The 21,808-nt window shown below is 31.0% G+C and overlaps 1 protein-coding gene across 13 annotated transcripts in view; it reads left to right on the forward strand.

Annotated features, from left to right (window-relative positions):
* The window catches only part of CEP290 (centrosomal protein 290), an 84,273-nt gene that overhangs the window by 38,509 nt on the left and 23,956 nt on the right, over positions 1-21,808 (forward strand). For 12 of the 13 annotated variants that reach the window (XR_009054763.1, XM_057742390.1, XM_057742393.1 and 9 more), the window contains 15 exons: positions 1,268-1,379; positions 4,483-4,688; positions 5,627-5,778; positions 7,629-7,740; positions 8,361-8,816; positions 9,614-9,778; positions 10,785-10,892; positions 11,111-11,245; positions 12,448-12,714; positions 13,313-13,420; positions 14,083-14,282; positions 16,401-16,614; positions 17,559-17,696; positions 19,333-19,554; positions 19,904-20,026. Coding sequence is in view for 12 of the 13 variants with exons in the window: in XM_057742390.1 (XP_057598373.1) it covers positions 1,268-1,379; positions 4,483-4,688; positions 5,627-5,778; positions 7,629-7,740; positions 8,361-8,816; positions 9,614-9,778; positions 10,785-10,892; positions 11,111-11,245; positions 12,448-12,714; positions 13,313-13,420; positions 14,083-14,282; positions 16,401-16,614; positions 17,559-17,696; positions 19,333-19,554; positions 19,904-20,026 (2,718 nt within the window). In the remaining variant the exon portion in view is untranslated. The remainder of the gene's footprint in view (positions 1-1,267; positions 1,380-4,482; positions 4,689-5,626; positions 5,779-7,628; positions 7,741-8,360; positions 8,817-9,613; positions 9,779-10,784; positions 10,893-11,110; positions 11,246-12,447; positions 12,715-13,312; positions 13,421-14,082; positions 14,283-16,400; positions 16,615-17,558; positions 17,697-19,332; positions 19,555-19,903; positions 20,027-21,808) is intronic. The other variant, XM_057742399.1, reaches the window with a different exon arrangement.

The raw sequence follows: 21,808 nt of genomic DNA on the forward strand, positions 1-21,808 counted from the left end.
TCATGTTTCAAGAGAATCTAATTTAACATGTCCAAATTGAATTCCTGATGACTATCTCTCTCATAGTTGTTCCTGTTTCAATGTATGCCACTGTTATCTACTCATTTAGTTAAGGCAGATATCTTAGAGTTATCCTCTAGTCATTCCTTTCCTTGTCATCCCCCCCCCACCCCGATGTAATTAATTCTCATGGGTCCTCTTTTCTCCATCTTCGCTGCTATAACTGTAATCTAAACCAGTGTCATCCCTCATCTGGACTTTACAATATCTTCCTGACTGATTTCTCATTTCTCTATTTTCCCCTTTATTTATTCTCCACATTTTACTCAGAACGATTGTTTAAAACTTCTTTCTTAAAATCTTTAAATGATTTCCTACTTACACGTTAAGTTAAATTCCAGTTACTAGTCTTCACATACCATGCATTGCCTGGTATGGGCACCTGTTATGTCTCCAGCTTTCTTTTATTCCACTCCTCACTCTTATTTTTGCTCATTGTGCTCAAGTCCTCTTTAATACTCCAGACTCCTTGCTGCTTTGGAGCATCTGGGTTTACCAGTAGTATATCAGTTCTTTCCACAACTGGTTTCTTGTCAAGACTGGCTCCTTCTCTTACCTTCAGTTTCAGCTTAAATCCCAACTCTTCACTGGTTAATACTTTCTTTAAGCATTCTATCTGGATATGCTACTTCTTATTTTTCTTTGGTTTTGTACTCTGTTTCTTTCCAGATCTTGACATGTTTAGTGAATTTTTTGTTTGTTTATCTGTTTACTGTCTGCTGCCTTCCACACTCCCCAACTTCTACCACACACATACCCACAGACACCAAATGGTGAGGGCTATGAAGGCAAGAAGTTTGTTTCTTTTCATCATGAACATACAGTACCTGTCACCAGTGGCATGCTAGGGATGCTCAGTAACTGTTTGTATGAGTGAGGGAAGTAAGCACTAGTTTATGAAGGTTGTGAAACTCTGAGTATTCCAGGTTGGCCAGAGTGAACATGACCACATATTGGATATACAAGATTTTATTGATTATTTTAAAATAATATTTTATATTATGTATATATGTGTTTGTATACAACATGTATGTTATGTGTATGTCTATATCTGTATTACATGCAGAGGAACTTCTACTCCAGTTAAAAAAAACTAGATTGTGAGCTTTAGGAGATTATTATATAAAGTTAAGACAGTATCACATCTGTGGTATTAGTCTGAATTACAAGGTAGTTAGTTTCTCAGTGATGTTTCTATTTTATTCAGTGTGAAAATGCATCCCTAAAAGAACAAATGGAGTCTATAAGTAAAGAACTGGAGATTACCAAGGAAAAGCTTCACACTGTTGAACAAGCCTGGGAACAAGAAACTAAATTAGGTAAGTGTTATGACTCTGATAATATAAAATGATTAAGATCTAATAGTGAATATATTTCATTTAAAGTGCCTTTTGTATACCAGATAAAAAGGAAGTATTTTGATAAAAACGAACTTTCTGCTTAACAGTTTAATTTAGCAGGTGGTTGAGGAATGATATTTTGTACTAATTTTTGCCAAGGTTTGGTTTTTAATTATTAAATTGGATTTGTTTCTAATAAAATCATATATGTTAAAAATTTATGACTGAGCATTAGCTATATTGAACCGTTTAACAATTATGACATGATAATTTTGAAATACTGTATTTTAATGATAGTATTATGAGTTCTTTCACTATGTGTAAAGTTATATTAGGAATATATCATTTTACATTTTTAAATTAAAAGATCACCTAGAACACCAAAAAAATTTGAGAATTTATATTGCTCATAGTTCTACTACTATATCATTGTTTGTATGACCTTATACCTGCTTATATATTTTATATACTTTGTTATAATAAACATTAAATGCTGTATTTAGTAGATATAAAAATATTTCATTTTTTATTCATACTTATCAAAATATTTTATTTTTTATTCATCATACTTATGAATATTCATGCAACAAGATACTGTGTTTGGGTGATTAAATCACTAGCTTTTCTAATTTCTGCTCTTGCTTATAGTGCAATGAACATCTTCATCTGTATCTAACAGAGATATTGTCTCAAAGGGTATTAAAATCTTTGTAGCTTCTGCTAGGATTTTCCATATTAAGTTTTTCAAATGGTTATCCTAATTCACAACATTTAAATATTTCACTAGCATTATGCTATATAATTTTCAAATAAATTTGCTTCTTTGAATAAAAGGTTTTGATTTGTTTTCTAGACTTTAGAGCTCTAATGCTATTCAAGGTTTCTGTTACTGTTAAATTGGTAACTGAGAAATGTAGTTTAGAGAGGCTTAACATTGGGAAGTCTAAAATAAGCTACTTTTAGAAATGCAATTTTTAATTCATTGAGATTAAAAGTGAGTTGACTTCCATGTAGCTCTTACACACAAGAAGAAACCACTTTAACCATATAGAAAAGAATATTATATACAGTTTTAGTAAGTTCTTTGTTCATTCTATCCTGTCTCTTTAATAAGTGCTGAATTCCCTATAGAAATTCCTTAATTATCAAATACCTTAATCTCTCTGATACATGGCTCTATATCACTGAAGAAAGGGTTTTATTTCCTGTTGCCCTCATATCTTTGTTTAAAAGTGTCACTTTGTTAGCTTTTTTTATGCAGGAATTGCTTGGTGTTGGGCTACTACCCTCTCTCTAGGACCCTCCAAACACAGGAATATAGAGTAGATTGGTGTCTACTGCAGCCCCATAGTTATCAACGTTTAGCACTAAAGAGAATGGAGAAGGGGTTTTATGTTCTTTGTATATATATATTTTCTGCAGTTTTTTTTTTTTCTTTCCTTCATGGTGCTTAGGGTTGCCTGAATGAGTCTCTGTACCATAATGGTTTCCTAACACTTTTAGCTTCTTTCAGTAATGTTTCTATTAGTTATTTGATCACTGCTTGTAGCAGCTATTCTAAAATCAGGTACTATTTAAAGATACATACAAAACAAAATGAAGTACTCTTTAAAACTGAGGCAGACACCAAAACAGTTTGCTTGGCTTCAAAATAATATGTATTTCTTTGAGCAAACTCAGTTATAAAACTCAAGCTTATGAAGCTAGAAAGATAGGAGGGGGCATTATTGGTGTTGTAAAAAGACTTTATAGAGTGAATCACTGCTTAGTTCCTTAAAATAATTGACTTCCCTGAACATATGGTTAATTGACTCTCCAAAAAAATAAAACACTCTACCAAATTTTGGTTTGTTCCTGGAGCATGTTTGTTATGCAAAGCAAAACTATTAGTTTTCTCTTCTTAAAAAGTACCTAACTAATGATAATCCTGCATGATGCCTTTTCCTGGTGAATCGGGGGGCTTTCGTTCTCTTTTCATTTAACCACAGACTTTGTGTCCAAAGACAAGCTAGACAACTGCATATATGAGATTAGGGTATAGTAACTAATAAAATAATTTAAAATAAAATATTTGATATTGGATATATACAAAGGCCAAATAAAACTCAGGGTTAAAGAAGATACTTGGCGAAATCCCTAAATCACATGGCTTCAGATTTACTTTTTTAATCTGAGTCACTGCACTGGTATTCACAAAGTAGTGTTGCTTCACTGTATTGCCTCTTATACAGTGTATCTCCTTTTAGTTAACAAAATATATTATTTGCCCTTTTTTGAGTATCTACATGTGACACTTCCAACATTACATCTTTCACATTGTTATATCAATTCAGGCATACCTTGGACATATTGCAAATTTGGCTCCAGACCGGCACAACAAAACAAATATTGCAATAAATGAGTCACAGGAATTTTTTGGTTTCCCAGTGCCTATAAAAGTTATGTTTACACTATAATATAGTCTATTAGTTTGCAGTAGTATTATTTCTAAAAACATAATGTACATACCTTAATTTTAAAGTACTTTATTGCTAAAAAATAGTAGCTATCATCTGAACCTTCAGTTTGTCATAGTAGTAACATCAAAGATCACTGATCATAGATATCATAACAAATATAATAATAAAAAAGTTTGAAATATGGTGAGAATTACCAGTGTGACACACAGACACAAAGTGAGCAAGTACTGTTGGAAAAATGGCACCACTAGACTTGTTCAGCTCAGGGTTGTTGCCACAGACCTTCAATTTAAAAACAAACAAACAAAAACAAAAACAAAAAATGCAGTATCTATGAAGCTCAATAAAGCAAAGCACAATGAAACAAGGTGTGTCCGGAATCCTACGCAGAATAATTTTTATTATCATTTGATTGATGAAGCATGTAAATCCCAGAGAGATTAGAATAGGCACACGGATAAGAAGTAACAGAGCTAAGACCAGAGTCCAGATCTGTCATAATTCAAAAGGCTCATGTATTTTCCACAGAACCACATTGCCTCCTTATATACAACGTCTAAAATATCTGGGATAAATTTTTCATAAGAGCAGCATGAGATTTACCAAAGTATTGTTGTATTTAGGAAATGAATCTAACATGGATAAGGCAAAGAAATCAATAACCAACAGTGAGATTGTTTCTATTTCAAAAAAAATCACTATGCTGGAGATGAAAGAATTAAATGAAAGGCAGCGGGCTGAACATTCTCAAAAAATGTACGAACATGTGAGGACTTCATTGAAGCAAATGGAAGAACGTAATTTTGAATTGGAAACCAAATTTGCTGAGGTTTGATATTATAGTTTTTTTATGCAGTTAGAGAGTAAGAAATTAGTCATGGTAACTATTGTATTATTGGAAGAGGTTTGTTTATAACTCTGAAGTAGCATATTAATATAGTGCTTGTGTTTCATATAAGGGTAAATAATGTATTTTTAAATCTGAAATGTTTAAAAAGAAAGCAGATATTTCTGTGGTTGAGTTCTTACTTCTCACCAGCATTACATTATTAGATTTAATGTGCAAAAAGATGTTATTTGCTTAATAGTGGAATTTATTTCCACTACCATCCGTTCATTTAACAGTTATTATTTCTGAGTGCCTATTATATGCCAGATGCTATAATGGGAACTGGAGTTACAGCACGAAATAAAATAGTAATCTCTCTTCTCAGGGACTTTGTTCTAATAGGAAGTTTTAGACTTTTGATATGGTCAAAATTACTAAATTGCCTGGCAGTTTAGTAATTTAGTTTGCAAATATTCAACAGTTTATGATGAAGTAGCATTCTTCTAATATTTGTTTACCTTGAGAATGTATATTTCTAAAATCATTCATGTTATTTTGTTTATTTTAAATGTCATTAAATATATATTAATAAGATTTTATTAACTAAATTTATTTATAGATGATATAATTGAAGTAAAATATAATGAGCATATGGCATTTCAAGTAGATTAAGAATATCAGAAATTCATATCTTATTAGACGGTGAATTGATTAACATAAATGACTTTTGATGGGTTGACATATAACTAGAGTTTTCCTAATTCGTTCCTGGCTTTTTCTCCCCTTATCTTCATCAATCTGTTGTTAATACTTCACACCCAGTGCAGTATCTGAATTAATGCAAAGTAAAGAGGAAGGCGGTATGCTGAAAGGTGTATTAAAAGGAAGATCTCACCAAAAACTAACATTTCTGAACATTTTTTGTTACTTTTTCTCAGCTTACCAAAATCAGTTTGGAAGCACAGAAAGTGGAACAGATATTAAGAGATGAATTAGCTGATAGTGTGAGCAAGACAGTAAGTGATGCTGATAGGCAACGTATTCTAGAATTAGAGAAAAGCGAAATGGAACTAAAAGTTGAAGTATCAAAGTAAGTGCATATGAAGTTTTTAGTCATTTGATTAGCTGTGTCTACTCTAATTTGTGTTTATGAAATCTAATTACAATGGTAAAGGGGTAATATCCTTAGTGGCAATTGATACTGGTTTCTTTTTATTAGAACAGAGTTAAACAATATTAACAAGATTGATATTTAACTGACATAAATAATAATATTGAAGAGTAAATAACTGCTCAAGATTTACACTTTTCGGAGCCCAGGAATAGTATTACAGAAAACACTGAACTTGGAATCAAGACCGTCAGAGATCTAGTTTTTCCACATACTCATATTTTTATGGAGGAAAGGGTTGTAGCCATTTAATTTGTTTAAACTTTAGTTAACTTATTAAGGGAGTAATAATATATCTATTTATCTCATAAGGTTGCTGTAAAAATATAAAGAAAAAAACAGATTTTGATTCAGTTTACATTAATTGGGTATCTACTATATACTGTGTTAGGAATTAAACATATATTGACTTGTCTAATTACACTTAATAACTGATAACAGCATTGTCTTCATTTTACATGAGTGAACAGTTTATTCTCTTAGAATTTAAAATATCAGTATAGGTAAGGAGGAAATACTGTGTACACCAGCTAAATGCTGTGTAATCACTCTTTTGTAATTATGTTACTTCATTAGAAAGGTAGGAGGATCCCTGAGTCGATCTGTCAAGCACAAATAATGAGTAAAAAGGGTTTTTGGCTTACCCATGAAGTTACAGCCACTATTTTGGAGTCTTGATAGTCCTTTTGGGAATATCAGTTATTCCCAGCCCTTTTCACTATTTCTCATGGAGCATACTATTTTAAATTTTATTCAGTAAATTGTGATTTTTAAATCCATGATAAATGTCACTGGGAAAACTTGAAACTTACTACAAACATATATATTTTTTATATTAGGCACAGTCTAGTGAAAAGGCACTAGTTGCATTTTTATTCTTCCTTTTACCTCATGTACCTCACCTTTTGAAGTAAACTAATTTATAATTACTCATGTTATATTTTAATTGGTGAAAACTTATATAACTGGCAATAAGAGCTTCTAATCAATATGAGGAGACCTGACTTACCTGTTGTGCTGAACTAAAGTTTTTCCAGCCCAGAGTCAAATACATTTTATTTTACTTGTTTAATCTTATCACAGTAGTCATATAAGAAATTTAATAACTTACCATCAAGCGCTCCCCTTTTTTTGCAATTGTAGTAAAAAAATAATCTCTTTTTCACATTTCTGGTAACTTGTAAATTAAAATAAAGCAAATCAAAACATACATTAATTGATCTAGGGAACCTGGGAATTTGAAGTTTCTGTATTCTTAACTGTACAATTTATCAAATAAGCCTACTAAGTACCTTATTCCAGCTATACCAAACCATGATAATAAGCATCTTATGAAAAAAAGTGTGAGAGAGGAGTTCTTTGGCCATATACATTTGGTAAATGCTATATATAGAGATATATATATATATATACATACACACACACACACATATATATATACACACACACACATTTGGAAAATGCTCTATATGTACAGGTTGAGATAATTTTTTACTTCAGAACTCCTCAGAGCATTTGATATGGTAGGTATAGGAATTTTCAAAAGAGAAGAATATTGGGAATAGAGTGTTTTTTTTTTTTATAGAACAGTTGTTAACATCTCACGGAGTTATGTTTCATGAAACAGTTCAGGAAACTTTAGTATTTCATACAAAGAAGAGATGCTGCAAACTAATGGCTTTTCCAAGGGTCTAGAAATTTGAAATTTTGGTATTTATTTACTTAGAAAATGTCTGTAATTATATCTGAAGTATCTTATTACTTCCTAGACTCAAAGAGATTTCTGACATTGCCAAAAGGCAAGTTGAAATTTTGAATGCACAGCAACAGTCCCAGGCAAAGGAAGTAGAGTCCATCAGAATGCAGCTGGTAGACTATCAGGTATGTGCAGTATCAACTCTTCTATATAGATTTTCTTTTTCCTAAATTTACATTAGATATTGGGATGATTTTGCAGTTTTAATCAGAGGATATATCAAATAGAAGCTCCTATTTTGGTTAATTGTAATGATTAGAAAAACTCTTTAATTTGAAATGCCATTCATAACACAGAAAAGCATTTAAATGCTCACAGATGCGTTGTGCTGGCTGCTTATGAAAGTTCAGACAGCGAGGAGAAATACAAGTCTTTCATAACAATATCTTCTCTTGTATTTATGTATAGTCTTTCACATATTCGCACATTGTAAGTTTTTTAGGATTAAAAAAAACCCTTTGTTGTCCTTATAGTATTATTATCAGTATTGTTATTTACGTAATGGAAGTTTAAAAGAAAAAGTAATATCCCAACTGTTAGAGGCCAGATTTAGGTTTTAAATAAGTTTGAGTCTAGGTTTCTACAATTCTTTTTGTAATTTGTGTTAAAGCAAGGTTAGATTTTTGTAGAATCGCATGTATCATACTGTTTTGAATTTTATTTAGTAAGTTGTGATTTTAAATCCATGGTAAGTTTCATTGGGAAAACTTGAAACTTATTAGAAACATATACTCTTTTATATTAGGCACAGTCTGATGAAAAGGCACTAATTGCCAAGCTGCACCAACACATTGTCTCTCTTCAAGTTAGTGAAGCTACCGCTCTCAGTAAGTTGGAGTCGGTTACATCTAAACTGCAGAAGATGGAGGCCCATAATTTGCGCTTAGAGCAGAAACTGGATGAAAAAGAACAAGCTCTCTATTATGCCCGTTTGGAGGGGAGAAACAGAGCAAAACATCTGCGCCAAACAATTCAGTCTCTACGACGACAGTTTAGTGGAGCTTTACCCTTGGCACAACAGGAAAAGTTCTCCAAAACAATGATTCAGTTACAAAATGACAAACTTAAGATAATGCAGGAAATGAAAAATTCTCAGCAAGAACATAGAAATATGAAGAACAAAACACTGGAGATGGAATTAAAGTTAAAGGGGCTGGAAGAGTTAATAAGCACTTTAAAGGATGCCAGGGGAGCCCAAAAGGTAAAACATTGATTTTCAGTTCAGTATTTTCAAAAGAGTTACATAATAATTTTGAGTTACTGTGTGCCTGTGTGAAAAATGCTTAATATATGAACAAAATTCCAGTTATATTAATTTAGATTTTATAAATTAGGAGTTTAGGCTATTTGAATATCTTTTCATAAATAAAATGAGACTCCTCAAAGCCATAGTTTCAGTAGAAATGCTTAGATCATATAATATCAAAGAATTTTAAACACTCTAGGAAACTTTATTTATTAATTAAATACTAATTATAATTATTCTTAAACATTATAGTGGTTAGTTGAATTCTACTCTTCATAATTATTATCTCTTTAAAATTATTTACAAGTAGTAGGCCCATGTTTATTTTTCAGTATAATTTTGTTTTTACCCTCATTTGGAAGGAATTAAATGAAAAATAATTATTTTGACATTAAATTTTATTCTCTAGGCTAGAAACATTTAGGGTTTTTTTATGAAAGTAAAATCAATGTTGCAATTACATACATACACTAAATATATGAAAGTAAATATATGAAAGTAAATGAATAAATGAAAGTGAATGTTAGTGATATCCATTCCAGCATCATTTGAAAAATGTTTTAAGATCCCACATATTAGAGAAGTCTATGGAAATTCTGAATAAACTTTTCCATGTGGCACAACCAAGGATAATTTTCTATCTTATTTTGTTATAAAATGTCCATTAATTTGAATTAAAATCATTAAGGTTGGTGGAGGAATATTTATTTGTATAGTATTTACATTTGTGTGTATTATTTGTAAATCTTTAGGTAATTGATTGGCATACAAAAATAGAAGAACTCCGTCTTCAAGAGCTTAAACTCAATCGAGAATTAGTCAAAGATAAAGAAGAAATAAAATATTTGAATAATATAATTTCTGAATATGAACATACAATCAGTAGTCTGGAGGAAGAAATTGTGCAGCAGAATAAGGTTTCATTTAATATTTACTTTAGTATCTGTTGCTAAAATTTTTAACATAACAACATTGCATTGGTGGCTACATTATTCTCCATTATTATTGTTATAAAATATTCTTACTTTAAAATGTTTATAAAATGTTTCTTATTTTTAAACTATTCTAAACTATTCTTTAAACTATTATAAAATATTTCTTATTTTTTAAACTATGCTAAAAATACATATTTAGTTGCATTAGTAGTCTTAAAAGGAATAATTCATAAGCAAACTTATTTGGTAAGTTAATTTTTATTTCAATATTAGTTATTTGACTTTTCACAGTTAAGAAGTTTCTCTTAGCTGTCACTGATGGAATAGGAGAAGGCAGCTTGGTGTAGAATAAAGCACAAAAGCTTTGGAGGCAGATCAAATTCACTAAGCACATGCTTGCTTGCCTCAAAAATTTTGTTGTTCCTTCTGCTTAGATTGTTATTACCTCAGATACCAGTATTGTTTATGCTTTCACTGCCTTCTGGTCATAGCTCAAATGTCTTACCTTATCAGTGAGGTCTTCACTAGCCAGTCAGTATACAACAGCAAATCTTATCATCAAGATTCCCTAAATAGGGATTACCTAGTTTCATTTTACTCCATAGCACTCATCACCCTCAGACATATTACATACTTACTTGTTTATTGACTACCTCCCGCTCGCTAGTATATAAGTTCCATGGTGAAAGGTACTTGGTTTTGTTCACTGCTGGGTTCTCATTGTCTTAGAATAGTGCTAGCCACATAGAATTTGTCATTAAATATGTTTTGGATGGATGGATGGATGGAAGGAAGTCATGACTCCACATCTGCCTGTCTCTGTAATCTTAGACAGATTACTTCATCTCTGAATTTGCTTCCTTCTTCCATAAAATGAAAATAATAAGTGACCTCAAAGGGTTGTTGTGAGGATTACATAAGAAAAATGTATGTAAAAATTCCTGGTGAGTATTTCTGTGTGTGTCTGACCCAAACTGTCTTTTTTCAGTTTCATGAAGAAAGACAGATCGCCTGGGATCAGAGAGAAGTTGAACTGGAACGTCAGCTAGACGTTTTTGACCGCCAGCAAAGTGAAATACTAAATGCAGCACAAAAGGTATGAATGATTAATCTTGTTTGCTGCTCTGTAGCATGGCCTATAATGTTAACCAGTAGAAATGTTTTCTAAAGGCAGATGGAGTTTTAATTGATGTTATCTTTTTATGTTTCAACTGTAAGTGGAGTTTAACCATGTCTTATCATATAGTTGTAAAAATTAATATTGTTCTTCTCAATGCTGCAACTGCTTTTTAAAAAAATTCTATTTCTCAATAGTTTGAAGAGGCTACAGGATCAATGCCAGACCCCAGTTTGCCCCTTCCAAATCAACTTGAGATTGCTCTAAGAAAACTTAAGGAGAATATTCGAATAATCCTAGAAACACAGGCAACTTGCAAATCACTAGAAGAGGTAATTAGGAGAATTTGTATTTTGATTAGTAGTGCATTATTAGGTATGCTTGTGGAATTTTCTAAGTAATATTTTTAAATGAGGGTGAAGCATAAAATGATGAATCTGTTGTTTATTCCACTCTCCTTTTTTATTCTCCTATACTGTTTTTAATAGTTGATAAAGAATAGCAGATATGGCTGATTTGAAATTAACTCTCCTTTTAATCATTACTTGCCACTTTTGGGCATGCTCATCAGTTGCTAGCATGAAAGGAAACAAAAAAGCTACATTGGCTTGTAGCTTAATGAACAATGTATTTCCTTCTGCTCTATGATCAAGAATTGTTTTCATCCTTGTTTATTTTTGTGTTTTATTTTGAAGCACATGTTATATACTCTGAATCAATTTTCAGTTTATTCCTTTTGTGGTTGCTTAAAGGGTTTGAAGATAAATTAGAAACTATTTATTAGTTTAATCTAGGTCTTAAATTTGGTTGATAGATGATCAGATCTATCTTCTTTACTAAATTATACAGAAAATAGTGTAAACTTGAATATGTTTAGATGTCAACTAAAATGAAAATCATATTAACTGTAAATACATTTAAAATAATTTTTTTTAAGTTGTGCATTTTTAAATCAACTGAGGGAACTTAGATTGTCTTCTGTAACTAAATTTGGCACTTATGTGAATTGCCGTGGAATTACTTGATTTTAAATATCTGCCTTAATTCTTTTGAGGAGAAAACACTTTTTTCTGTTTTTTTTTTGATAAGCTGCAGGTTTTATAATAGTGATCCATAGACTCAGGCCACTAAAATTCCAATTTTTTATACTTTGTTGACTTTATGGGTTACTCTTCTAGTGCTCTGATAGTCAATGGACCAAAATAAAAGGAATGATTTATTACATTTTATTTCCAAATCTGTCACCACCACACATTTCTAGTTCTAAATCTTTAAGATCTAAAGTACTGTAACTAAATTTCATTTTCATCATAACTGAAGTTTCCAACACAAATGATAATCTCATAAATAAAATATGCATATGTAGATAACTGCTGTCACATTGAAATACAGTTGGTTATTAAGTATCATTTGGCTCTTGTAAGTATGATGTGAAAAATAAAATGAAACTTCTTGCTTATAACTAGTCTGACTAAAATTCAGAGGAAGCATTTTTAAAAGAAAAATACATTTTTTAATGATTTGATCATTGCAGAAGCTAAAAGAAAAAGAATCTGCTTTACGATTAGCAGAGGAAAATATTCTGTCAAGAGACAAAGTAATCAACGAACTGAGGCTTCGATTGCCTGCCACTGCAGAACGAGAAAAGCTTATAGCTGAGCTAGGCAGAAAAGAGGTGGAACCAAAATCTCATCACATGTTGAAACTTGCTCATCAGACCATTGCAAACATGCAAGCAAGATTAAATCAAAAGGAAGAAGTGTTAAAGAAATATCAATATCTTCTAGAAAAAGCCAGAGAGGTATTTTATTATGTTGTGCTGTTTTATTTATTATGATATTTTTTAGACAAATGCCAAATACTGTTCTGACCTAAAGTGGTATTTCATTTCTTGTTTTCAAATGGTTCTATTAAGTAATGTTACCTTCACGTGATTGGATTACAGATCTGTCAGTAAAATTGGCAGTTTCTGTTATGGACTAACTAAATTGCTAATGGCTTTCGTGGTAAAACTGTGTGATTTTGAAAAATCATTTGAGTTAATAGGTAAAGGTTGAGGCAGTAAGAGTGAAATTGTCACACAGGTATCAATGGGAATCAAATTTGCTAGAACTTTGAGGGGGAAAGAATCTAACATTTAAAAATTTGCTAGAAACAAAAGATTATGGATACATATTATTCTAATATTAAGAATAAATTATGCTCTAAGGCTGTGCTTGTCAGTTTGAACATGTGCTAGGGGAAATGTATACAGGTATAAATATATACCTGCAGATGTTGTTCCTTCCCTATCTCATAAGGATTTTAGAAGAGTAAAGATAAGAAAATATTTAAGACCTTTAGAATGTGAATTATTTGAATCATAATGTAAGATATAGTTTTGATTTGTTGTAAAACAGGAGCAAAGAGAAATTGTTAAGAAGCATGAAGAAGAACTTCATATGCTTCATCATAAATTAGAACTACAGGCTGATAGTTCACTCAGTAAATTCAAAGAAACAGCTTGGGTAAGATTCTAAGAACTGTGTCCAGTTCTTTATCAGTTTTTGATTTTCGAGACCATACAATTGAAAAGTTAGCTTTTTTTTTTTTTTTTTTGACTAGAAGCCATCCTACCATTTTTTTGCCAGAATAATCTTCTGAAAACATAGCTCTGATCAACTTTTTTCCCTAGACCAACATTTGTTAGTAGCTTACTCCTGCCTACAAAATCATGTTTATATTTCTTAGCCATGTACTCAAAGCCTTCCATGATCTGACCTCGGTCTTTCTTTTCAAATCTGCACGTTGTAAGTTTACCTGTATCTAACTGCTTTCCATGTTCTGAATTCAGTTCATACTTGCCTCTTTTGATCATTGTATTCTATATGTGCGAAATGACCTTTCTTCTCCTAACATGCAAACCTTAGCTTCCTCAAACCTTAACTCATTAATTCAATCAACATTTATTTATTAGTCCTCCACTACATGTAGGCACTTTGCTGGATACTGGGAATACAAAATAGAAGATCTATATTTCCTATCTTCTTTAAGCCTTCATTGCTCATTAAATCATTACATTTTAGATTTGATATTATATTTTGATCATTTAAGGAACCAAGTTAAAGTTATGAAATATGTATGGCATTGCGTTGTACCTGCTCATGGCTAATATAACCATATTTCATAGGATTTAATAAAACAGTCTCCTACTCCAGTTCCTACCCATAAGCATTTTATTCGTTTGGCTGAGATGGAACAGACAGTAGCAGAACAAGATGACTCTCTCTCCTCACTTGTGACCAAACTAAGAAAAGTATCTCAAGATTTAGAGAGACAAAAAGAAATCACTGAATTAAAAGTCAAAGAGTTTGAAAATATCAAATTACGGTAAGTCTTAAAAATGTGTTGTAGATATAGGCAAATGGGAATAATGATGTAATAAAGATAAATGTAAGCGTTTATGTCATGCACTGTTCTAAAATGTTGAATGTATTATCTCAGTTTATATACAGTACTACTTATGGCATAGGATATTTACTCCATTTTGCAGATAGGAGATTAGGCTACAGGAAGCCTCAGTAACATGCCTGGGAGAAGATAGGAAAGCCACAATTTGAATCTAGTCAGTCTGACTCAAGAACCAACTCAGATTCTTGTATAGAATCTCATTTTTAACCTTTTTAAATTTCTGTTAATCTATAAAGTGACATGACCAGTACTTACCCTGGCTCTTTCAAGGTGGTTATATGAAGGCCAAATGATGATGTATGTGGAAGTAGTTTGAAAATTGTAACATATAAATATAAAACTTTATTTACATACCTATAATAGTTTCTGGCATGCATTAAAGGCTTAAATATTTGTTGAATGAAAAATTAACCAGTCTTTTTTCATCAATCACAGTGTCAGTAGAGGGCTCACAACATTCTCTATATTAGAGATTCTAAACATTGTTCAACCATTTATCAGAATATGTATTTTAAAATTAAAATAGGTTTATATTTAGGTATTTTGTAATCATTGTAGAACTCCCTCTCTGGGACTCAGTTTCTTATCTGAAAAAAAATGAGAAAGTTAACTACTTGACTTTTAATTCCATTCCATCTCTGAAGCCCTCATTAGAACCTTTGATTCTTCACTCCTTTATCCAAGATGCTTCTGACAAAACTAACACTGTCTGTGCTTTATTAAGAAGCTGCCACTTTAAATAAATTATTCTCTAAGAGAAAAGAGAATTAGCAATAGCATATGGTATATTTTTCGATCAAATTTTCCGCATTCTGTTACATTTTATACATGGGATGCAATTTTTGGTATAGTAATTTTCTGTCATATTTTAGAGCTTACAATTTCTTGCATTTCTGAATCTAATTCCTAGATGTAGAAAATAATCATTTTTTTGACATTACCTTGTATGTATAATTTTTCGCCACATAAAATACTTGAAGCTGTTGTTTTGTACCTTACCAGGTCATTTTAACCTAAAATTATACTTTTATTCTCTGTGTGCACATTGGTATGCATATTTTAATGTGTCTTAGGAAATTATAGTCCTGTGTCATTTCTTTAGTAAAACCATATTTTTACTATTCAGTGATTATTTAAAGTGACAAGTTTTTGCTATAAGCAACAAGTCTCAGACCTCTTCATGGTTTAACAGACCTTCCTCTCAATGATCAAAGCTCAGTAATTTGAATCTCTATATTGATGACCTTATTAATGCAGTGTCTATATAAACACTGAACTGGATATAATTCAGTTTATAAGACTAATACTGAATGAGCAGTAGGATTAATTGAATTAACTAAGTCTTTTGATCGTATCTACTTCCATATAGTATACAGCTATAGATAGTTATAGATACAATGCTAGTGACTTTAGAACCATAAATTAATAATACATGTGATTTCTGTGAAGGTTTATATTTTGTCTTTGTAACATGTCAGTATAGGGCAGTGATTCTCAAACAGAAGTAATTTTGCTCTTCACTCCCCCACCCCCCCAGGACATGTGTTATTGTCTGTAGACATTTTTGATGAACAACTAGGAGGTACTACTGGCATCTCATTGGTAGAAGCAAGGAATGCTGCTGAACATTTTTAAATGCATAGGACAGTAACCCCCGCCCAAATGAATAATTATCCAGTCAAAAATGTCAGTAGTGCCATGGTTGAGAAACCCCTGATATAAAGGAAGCAGTCATATCTTTCAGGAACCATATTTAAAGTGTTATTTTGTTCATTGTCTATATTATTTCATGTAGAGCCACAGATTACTTGATGAAATTGTTGTAAAAAATAGTAGACAGAAACTGGAAGAAAAAGGTCTATTTTGTTAAATATAAGAGTAGTTAAGTGGAATAAAGAATTGTTTGTCTTTTGGATTTGGATCAGAACTTAGATTTTAAGGATGCCGAGGACCAAACATTTGTTATTTGTAAAATTTATATCAATCAAATTGTTCATTGCAGCAAGCCATTAAATATGTATGTTTGCTTTATATTAGGCTCCAAGAAAATCATGCAGATGAAGTGAAAAAAATAAAAGCAGAAGTGGAGGGTCTGAGGTGTCTTCTGGCCCAGTCACAAAAGGAGTCACAGAGTGTAAAGTCTGAACTTCAGGCTCAAAAAGAAGCAAATTCAAGAGCTCCAACAACTACAATGAGGAATCTAGTAGAAAGGCTAAAGAGCCAATTAGCCTTGAAAGAGAAACAACAAAAAGTAGGAAACAGTAGAAAATTATCAATATTTAAGAAAAACAGGTAGTGGATTGCTTTTAGAGATGATTTGTAGAAGATGATAGCATCTCTCTCCCGTAATGAAAAGTATAAGCCTTATCTTAAGCAGGGTTGAGTCTTTCAAGATAATTCTTTTAAATAGCCTTATCGGTTGGTGTTGTTTTTAAGTGCAGATATAGTCTAGTTTATCTTTTTAAACATAAAATCTGATTTGTGGGTTAGCTGTAGGAAATAAAGGGAAATCTTTATTACATTATTTATTCTCTCCTTTTCTATTAGGATTGTTACTGAGGCTATTTTAAACAATTTGTATAATTGAAACATTTTAAACAATTTTGGGGATGAAGAGGGAGATAGGATAAGAGGAGGAAAGATTAAAGAAGCGGATCGCAGAGATAGTATTATGAAAAGGAGTTGGTCAGTGGATTAATAGATTTATTAGTTTTTTTCATTTGTCTCAGATTTTATATACTTAACTGTTTTAGAAGGTGCTGCTGTTTTTCTATGCTCCTCATGAAATTTATTAGCAAATTTTAAGTCTTCTAATCTTGTGACTTTCCTTTCAACTTAAATTCAGTTAATTTCAAATGGAAGTATGTACTGAGTAATTTAAATATTTCAATTTGGAAGTTTGAAAACAAACTTCCTAGGTTTTATAGTACAGATTGCTTGATTTGATGCCAGGTTTTCACAATTATTTTTATCAAGGTTTTGAATTCTCACACTCAATTTGGAGAGAATTGAGTTCACTTACTAAAGGAAATTCATTTGAAAAGTTGGGTTGTTAGTTTGTGAATTCTGTTTGATTAAACACATGGTATTTTAGGAAAATAGTTTAAAGTAATAAAGCTTATGTATATTTTGTATTACATGTGGCTCATATAAAATACCAATTTTTCAAAAAATTGTGTATTTTTTAATTTTTAGGCACTTAGTCGGGCCCTTTTGGAACTTCGGGCAGAAATGACAGCAGCAGCTGAAGAACGTATTATTTCCGCAACTTCTCAGAAAGAGGCAAATCTCAATGTTCAACAGATTGTTGATCGACATACTAAAGAGCTAAAGGTGAGTATCAACATGTGCATTAATGTAACAGAATTCCTACTAATTCCCATTGGAAGAGAATCCACTTAGATATATAGTAATTTTAATAATGAGTAGAGAATTTATTCTAATGAATTATTGGTGGGTAGATATACACATATACACACAGTTTTGAGCACTAAGTATCTTTATTGTATTGACTGAATATCATCTTGGGGATTAGCGAATGACAGACCATTATAAGCTAATTCTCCTAATAGAATTAAATTTATTTACTTATTTAGTTTTTCAGGATTAAATTTAAGAAACATTTTTCTTAGGATTTTAAATTTTATATTGATAAGTAAGATAGGTGTACAGATTCTTTTGTTTTATTTCTTTTGCCTTATCAGAATTTTCTATTTAGTTTTTGCTAAGTTCATAATATGAGTTAGTTAGCTTTCCCTGTTTAGCCCCGAAATAGTTTATGGAAATCATGTAGTCCTTGACATTTAATCTACAGAGCTGCCTAACTTTAAAGCCTTTTTCTGAAGTAATTTATTATTTTTTGGCAATGTATTTTATTATTTTCTTTTATTGTTTTTTATTTATTCTTTTATTATTTTCTTTATTATTTTCTTACCCAATTTAACAATTATACAGTTTGGTACCATATAAAATTTTTTTCCAAAACATATACATTTAATTATGGTTTTCAAATTTCTTTACATAAAGTTTTGTATAGTATATTTTGAGTAAAATGAAAAATCGACTTTTTGTTTGTAATTTTTATTTACTCTTGGTTTATTTGTATATACCCATCATTGCCATTAAACCGTATAAGGACTGGATTTTAAAATCTCCTGTTGTGCCATCAAGATTATTAGCATAGTTGACAGTAAAATCCATTAAGTAATAAATACATAAATAGGAATAGCCCTTTGGTGATGTTTCTTCAATACCTTTCTCTTTGCCTGAAACTTATTCTCTGAATTCTTCACATTCTTCCAATCACTTTTCTCGAAGCCTTTTTTGGCTTCTCCAGGAGAGTTTTTCTTGTAACTGCACTATACACTATAATACTACTAATTTTCCTGTTAGTGCTATTGGTAATCCCTTTTGCCATGTAATAATTTATTCAACAAAACATGTAATAAGTACCATATCCCCATCAATGTTACTATCTAGGACAGCTAGAAAGGAACTCCTTTCTAGTGGCTTGTATATACTGTTTAGTATTGTGAGCTACCCTTTTATGTCTTATCTTTACAAAGGAGATTAGAAACTACTTAGTAAGAGATTTTGTTTTATACTACTCTTATGCTTTACAGTGTTCAAAAAAAAATTGCTGTGTACATTGATATGTACTTGTTTTTCTAATAAATTAATTCAGCCATAATGAAACATTTGCTTATTTGATAAAATTTTGGTTCTAGGTGTTTGTTAAAGATGAATTGCTTTAGCCTGTTTCTTCATGTTTTGTTTTGTTTTCCCTCATTTGAAATGGAGATAGAAAAATTTGTGTAGTTTGTGGTGGTTTTTTTGCATGTGTGTGCTTAAAAATTTACACTGAAACTTTCTTCTTAGTAATCGTTAATGGTGTACTTTATTATTATTGCTTTTATCACTGATACTTGCTGAAGATTCATGAATTAAACCTTTCTTTATCTTGTATTAGTCACAAGTTGAAGATTTAAGTGAAAATATTTTAAAACTTAAAGAAGCTCTTAAAACAAGTAAAAACAGAGAAAACTCACTAACTGACAATTTGAATGACTTAACCAATGAACTACAAAAAAAACAAAAAGCCTATAATAAAATGCTTAGAGAGAAAGATGAAATTGATCAAGAGAATGATGAACTGAAAAGGCAAATTAAAAGATTAACCAGTGGATTACAGGTAATTTTATATTTAATTGTGATAATGTTTTGATTTATAATATACAGGCATTAGTTTATTCCCTCTTTTTAATTCTATCTATGACAGTTGCTGAAACTAGCTTTCCGATCACTTTGATTAATGTAGTTGCTAATTCCTTCAGTGACCTCTGTTGTAGTTGTAGTTTTAGGGTACCATATCTTATTAAAATGTAGAAGTAGCTACCACGTTATTCTTAAGTATCAATAGTGTCATTTAGAAAATAGGGTTAGCTGTAGTCTCAGAAAGTTTCTACAGTTGGAGTATTTATTGTGTATTTTTTTTGATAGTTTTTTGCTTGTAAAATGTAAAAATACGTCTTATTTTTCAGGGCAAATCTCTGACGGATAACAAACAAAGTTTAATTGAAGAACTGCAGAAGAAAATTAAAAAGCTAGAAAGCCAACTGGAAAAAAAGATGGATGAGGTAGAAATAAAACCTATGAAAGAAAAGGTACGTGAAGAAATGCACTGATATGTTTAAGGTAGTAATAGACTTAAATATGTAATTGAAGAACAGATAATTTGTTGATCTGAGAACCTAATACATATACCATAAATAGTAATGGAAAACAGAGAAGTCTAAGACAAGTTTCTGTTGTTTAGGAATTTACAAGTCTACTTGAAGAGATACCAGTAATGTAACTCTTATTCAGAAATTACTATATCATCTTCTTGACATTTATAGTGCATCCAAAATCCCTTCATACCATACATATCCAGCTGTATTTATCACTTTTCCCAGTGTAATTGTTTATTATAGATTGGTTTATACAGACCTCTGGGAAAGAAAGCTGGGCATTTTTATTCTTCTATCTTGACCCAAGTGTGTCCTTTTTAATCCTTCAAATGGACTGGACTATTATTTCAGGGTAAACTAGATGACTTAGAATATATTCAATATTTGCAGTAATAATAACCAATCTACTCAAATTGATTCTGTAATATGAGAAAAACAGCTTAAAATTTTCTTTTAAGTTAACTAATGAACTATTTTGTAATAAAAATTACTGATAGAAATCACCCAAAGAAAAACTAAAATTGGCTAAAATCCATATAATTAAACTTGTTGTAAATAATAAACTGAAGACTTAAGCTATAAGTAGCATTGAAAATATCAAAAGTGACCTTGGAAATATTGATGTTAGTAATAATGTTTGCCCTTGAATAAAATCTCAGTGGAGGAACCATGGTTAGGAAGAACTTTTATTGTAAAATTTACCCATAAAATATTCATATCTATAAAATAATTTCAATAACATGAAAGAAAATTAAGTATCTTTATGGCACTGAATAGAAAATAGGTAATGGGATTAAAATGATTTAGTAGCTTATATTCCAAAAAAACATTTCCCTTATGAAAATTTATCATCGTCAGTGTAGTTTTGATCTAATTGTTTACATTTACATACATGGAACCGCAACATACTTGTCAGATGCTTTGCTGATGAAAACTACAAGGTCAAAATGTCCTTACTCTTCAGGATTGCTTTCTTTGCTGCCTCCCTACTTGGTCATGAGTCTAATCCTTGGGTAATAGTTCCTAACCTGATTCCTCTCAGAATACCTCAATAGCCTTGTGGCTTTGCTCGAACCTCTAACTTCTTTGCTTCAGTTTATTTCTCCTTAAAATAGAAATAATACTGTTTGTAATGCCAGTTTCTCAAGATTATTTTGACGTGGAATGAAATAATATGTGAAAGTCTTTGTAAGCCATCCAGTCTATACCAGGGTATGACATTAGAAAAAGAGAACACACAGAGCTACAATAATATTAAAATCTATATTCAGGAATCTGATGAGAATATTCTTTCAGATTCCACAACACTGGTCATTTCTAATTTATAAATGTTTTTTTTACTCAAAGAATGCTTTCATATTGAAATTTCAATACCTTTTTCTCTGTAAACCATGCTTGAGATCTATCTGTATAAGATAACAAAGCCCACCCCAATCCTTGCATTCCTGTGTTTTTTATGCTTCTCTACTTTTCTCTGGAGCATTTATTACTGTCTGACATACTAGAAATTTACTTATCCATGTGTTCATCTTTTGGACTGTAAGCTTTGATGGCAGGAACTTTGCCTGTTTTGTTTATTTTTGTTCCTTAGCAACTGGAACAGTCCCTGACACATAGTAGATGTTCAGTATTCATTGGATAAATGAAAATTTTAAAATGCAATAACATCCTGAAATTTATGATAAGAGGTTATTGATACAGAAAATACAAGAAAAG

The sequence above is a fragment of the Hippopotamus amphibius genome, chromosome 7 (assembly GCF_030028045.1).
Source record: "Hippopotamus amphibius kiboko isolate mHipAmp2 chromosome 7, mHipAmp2.hap2, whole genome shotgun sequence".
Taxonomy (NCBI): domain Eukaryota; kingdom Metazoa; phylum Chordata; class Mammalia; order Artiodactyla; family Hippopotamidae; genus Hippopotamus; species Hippopotamus amphibius.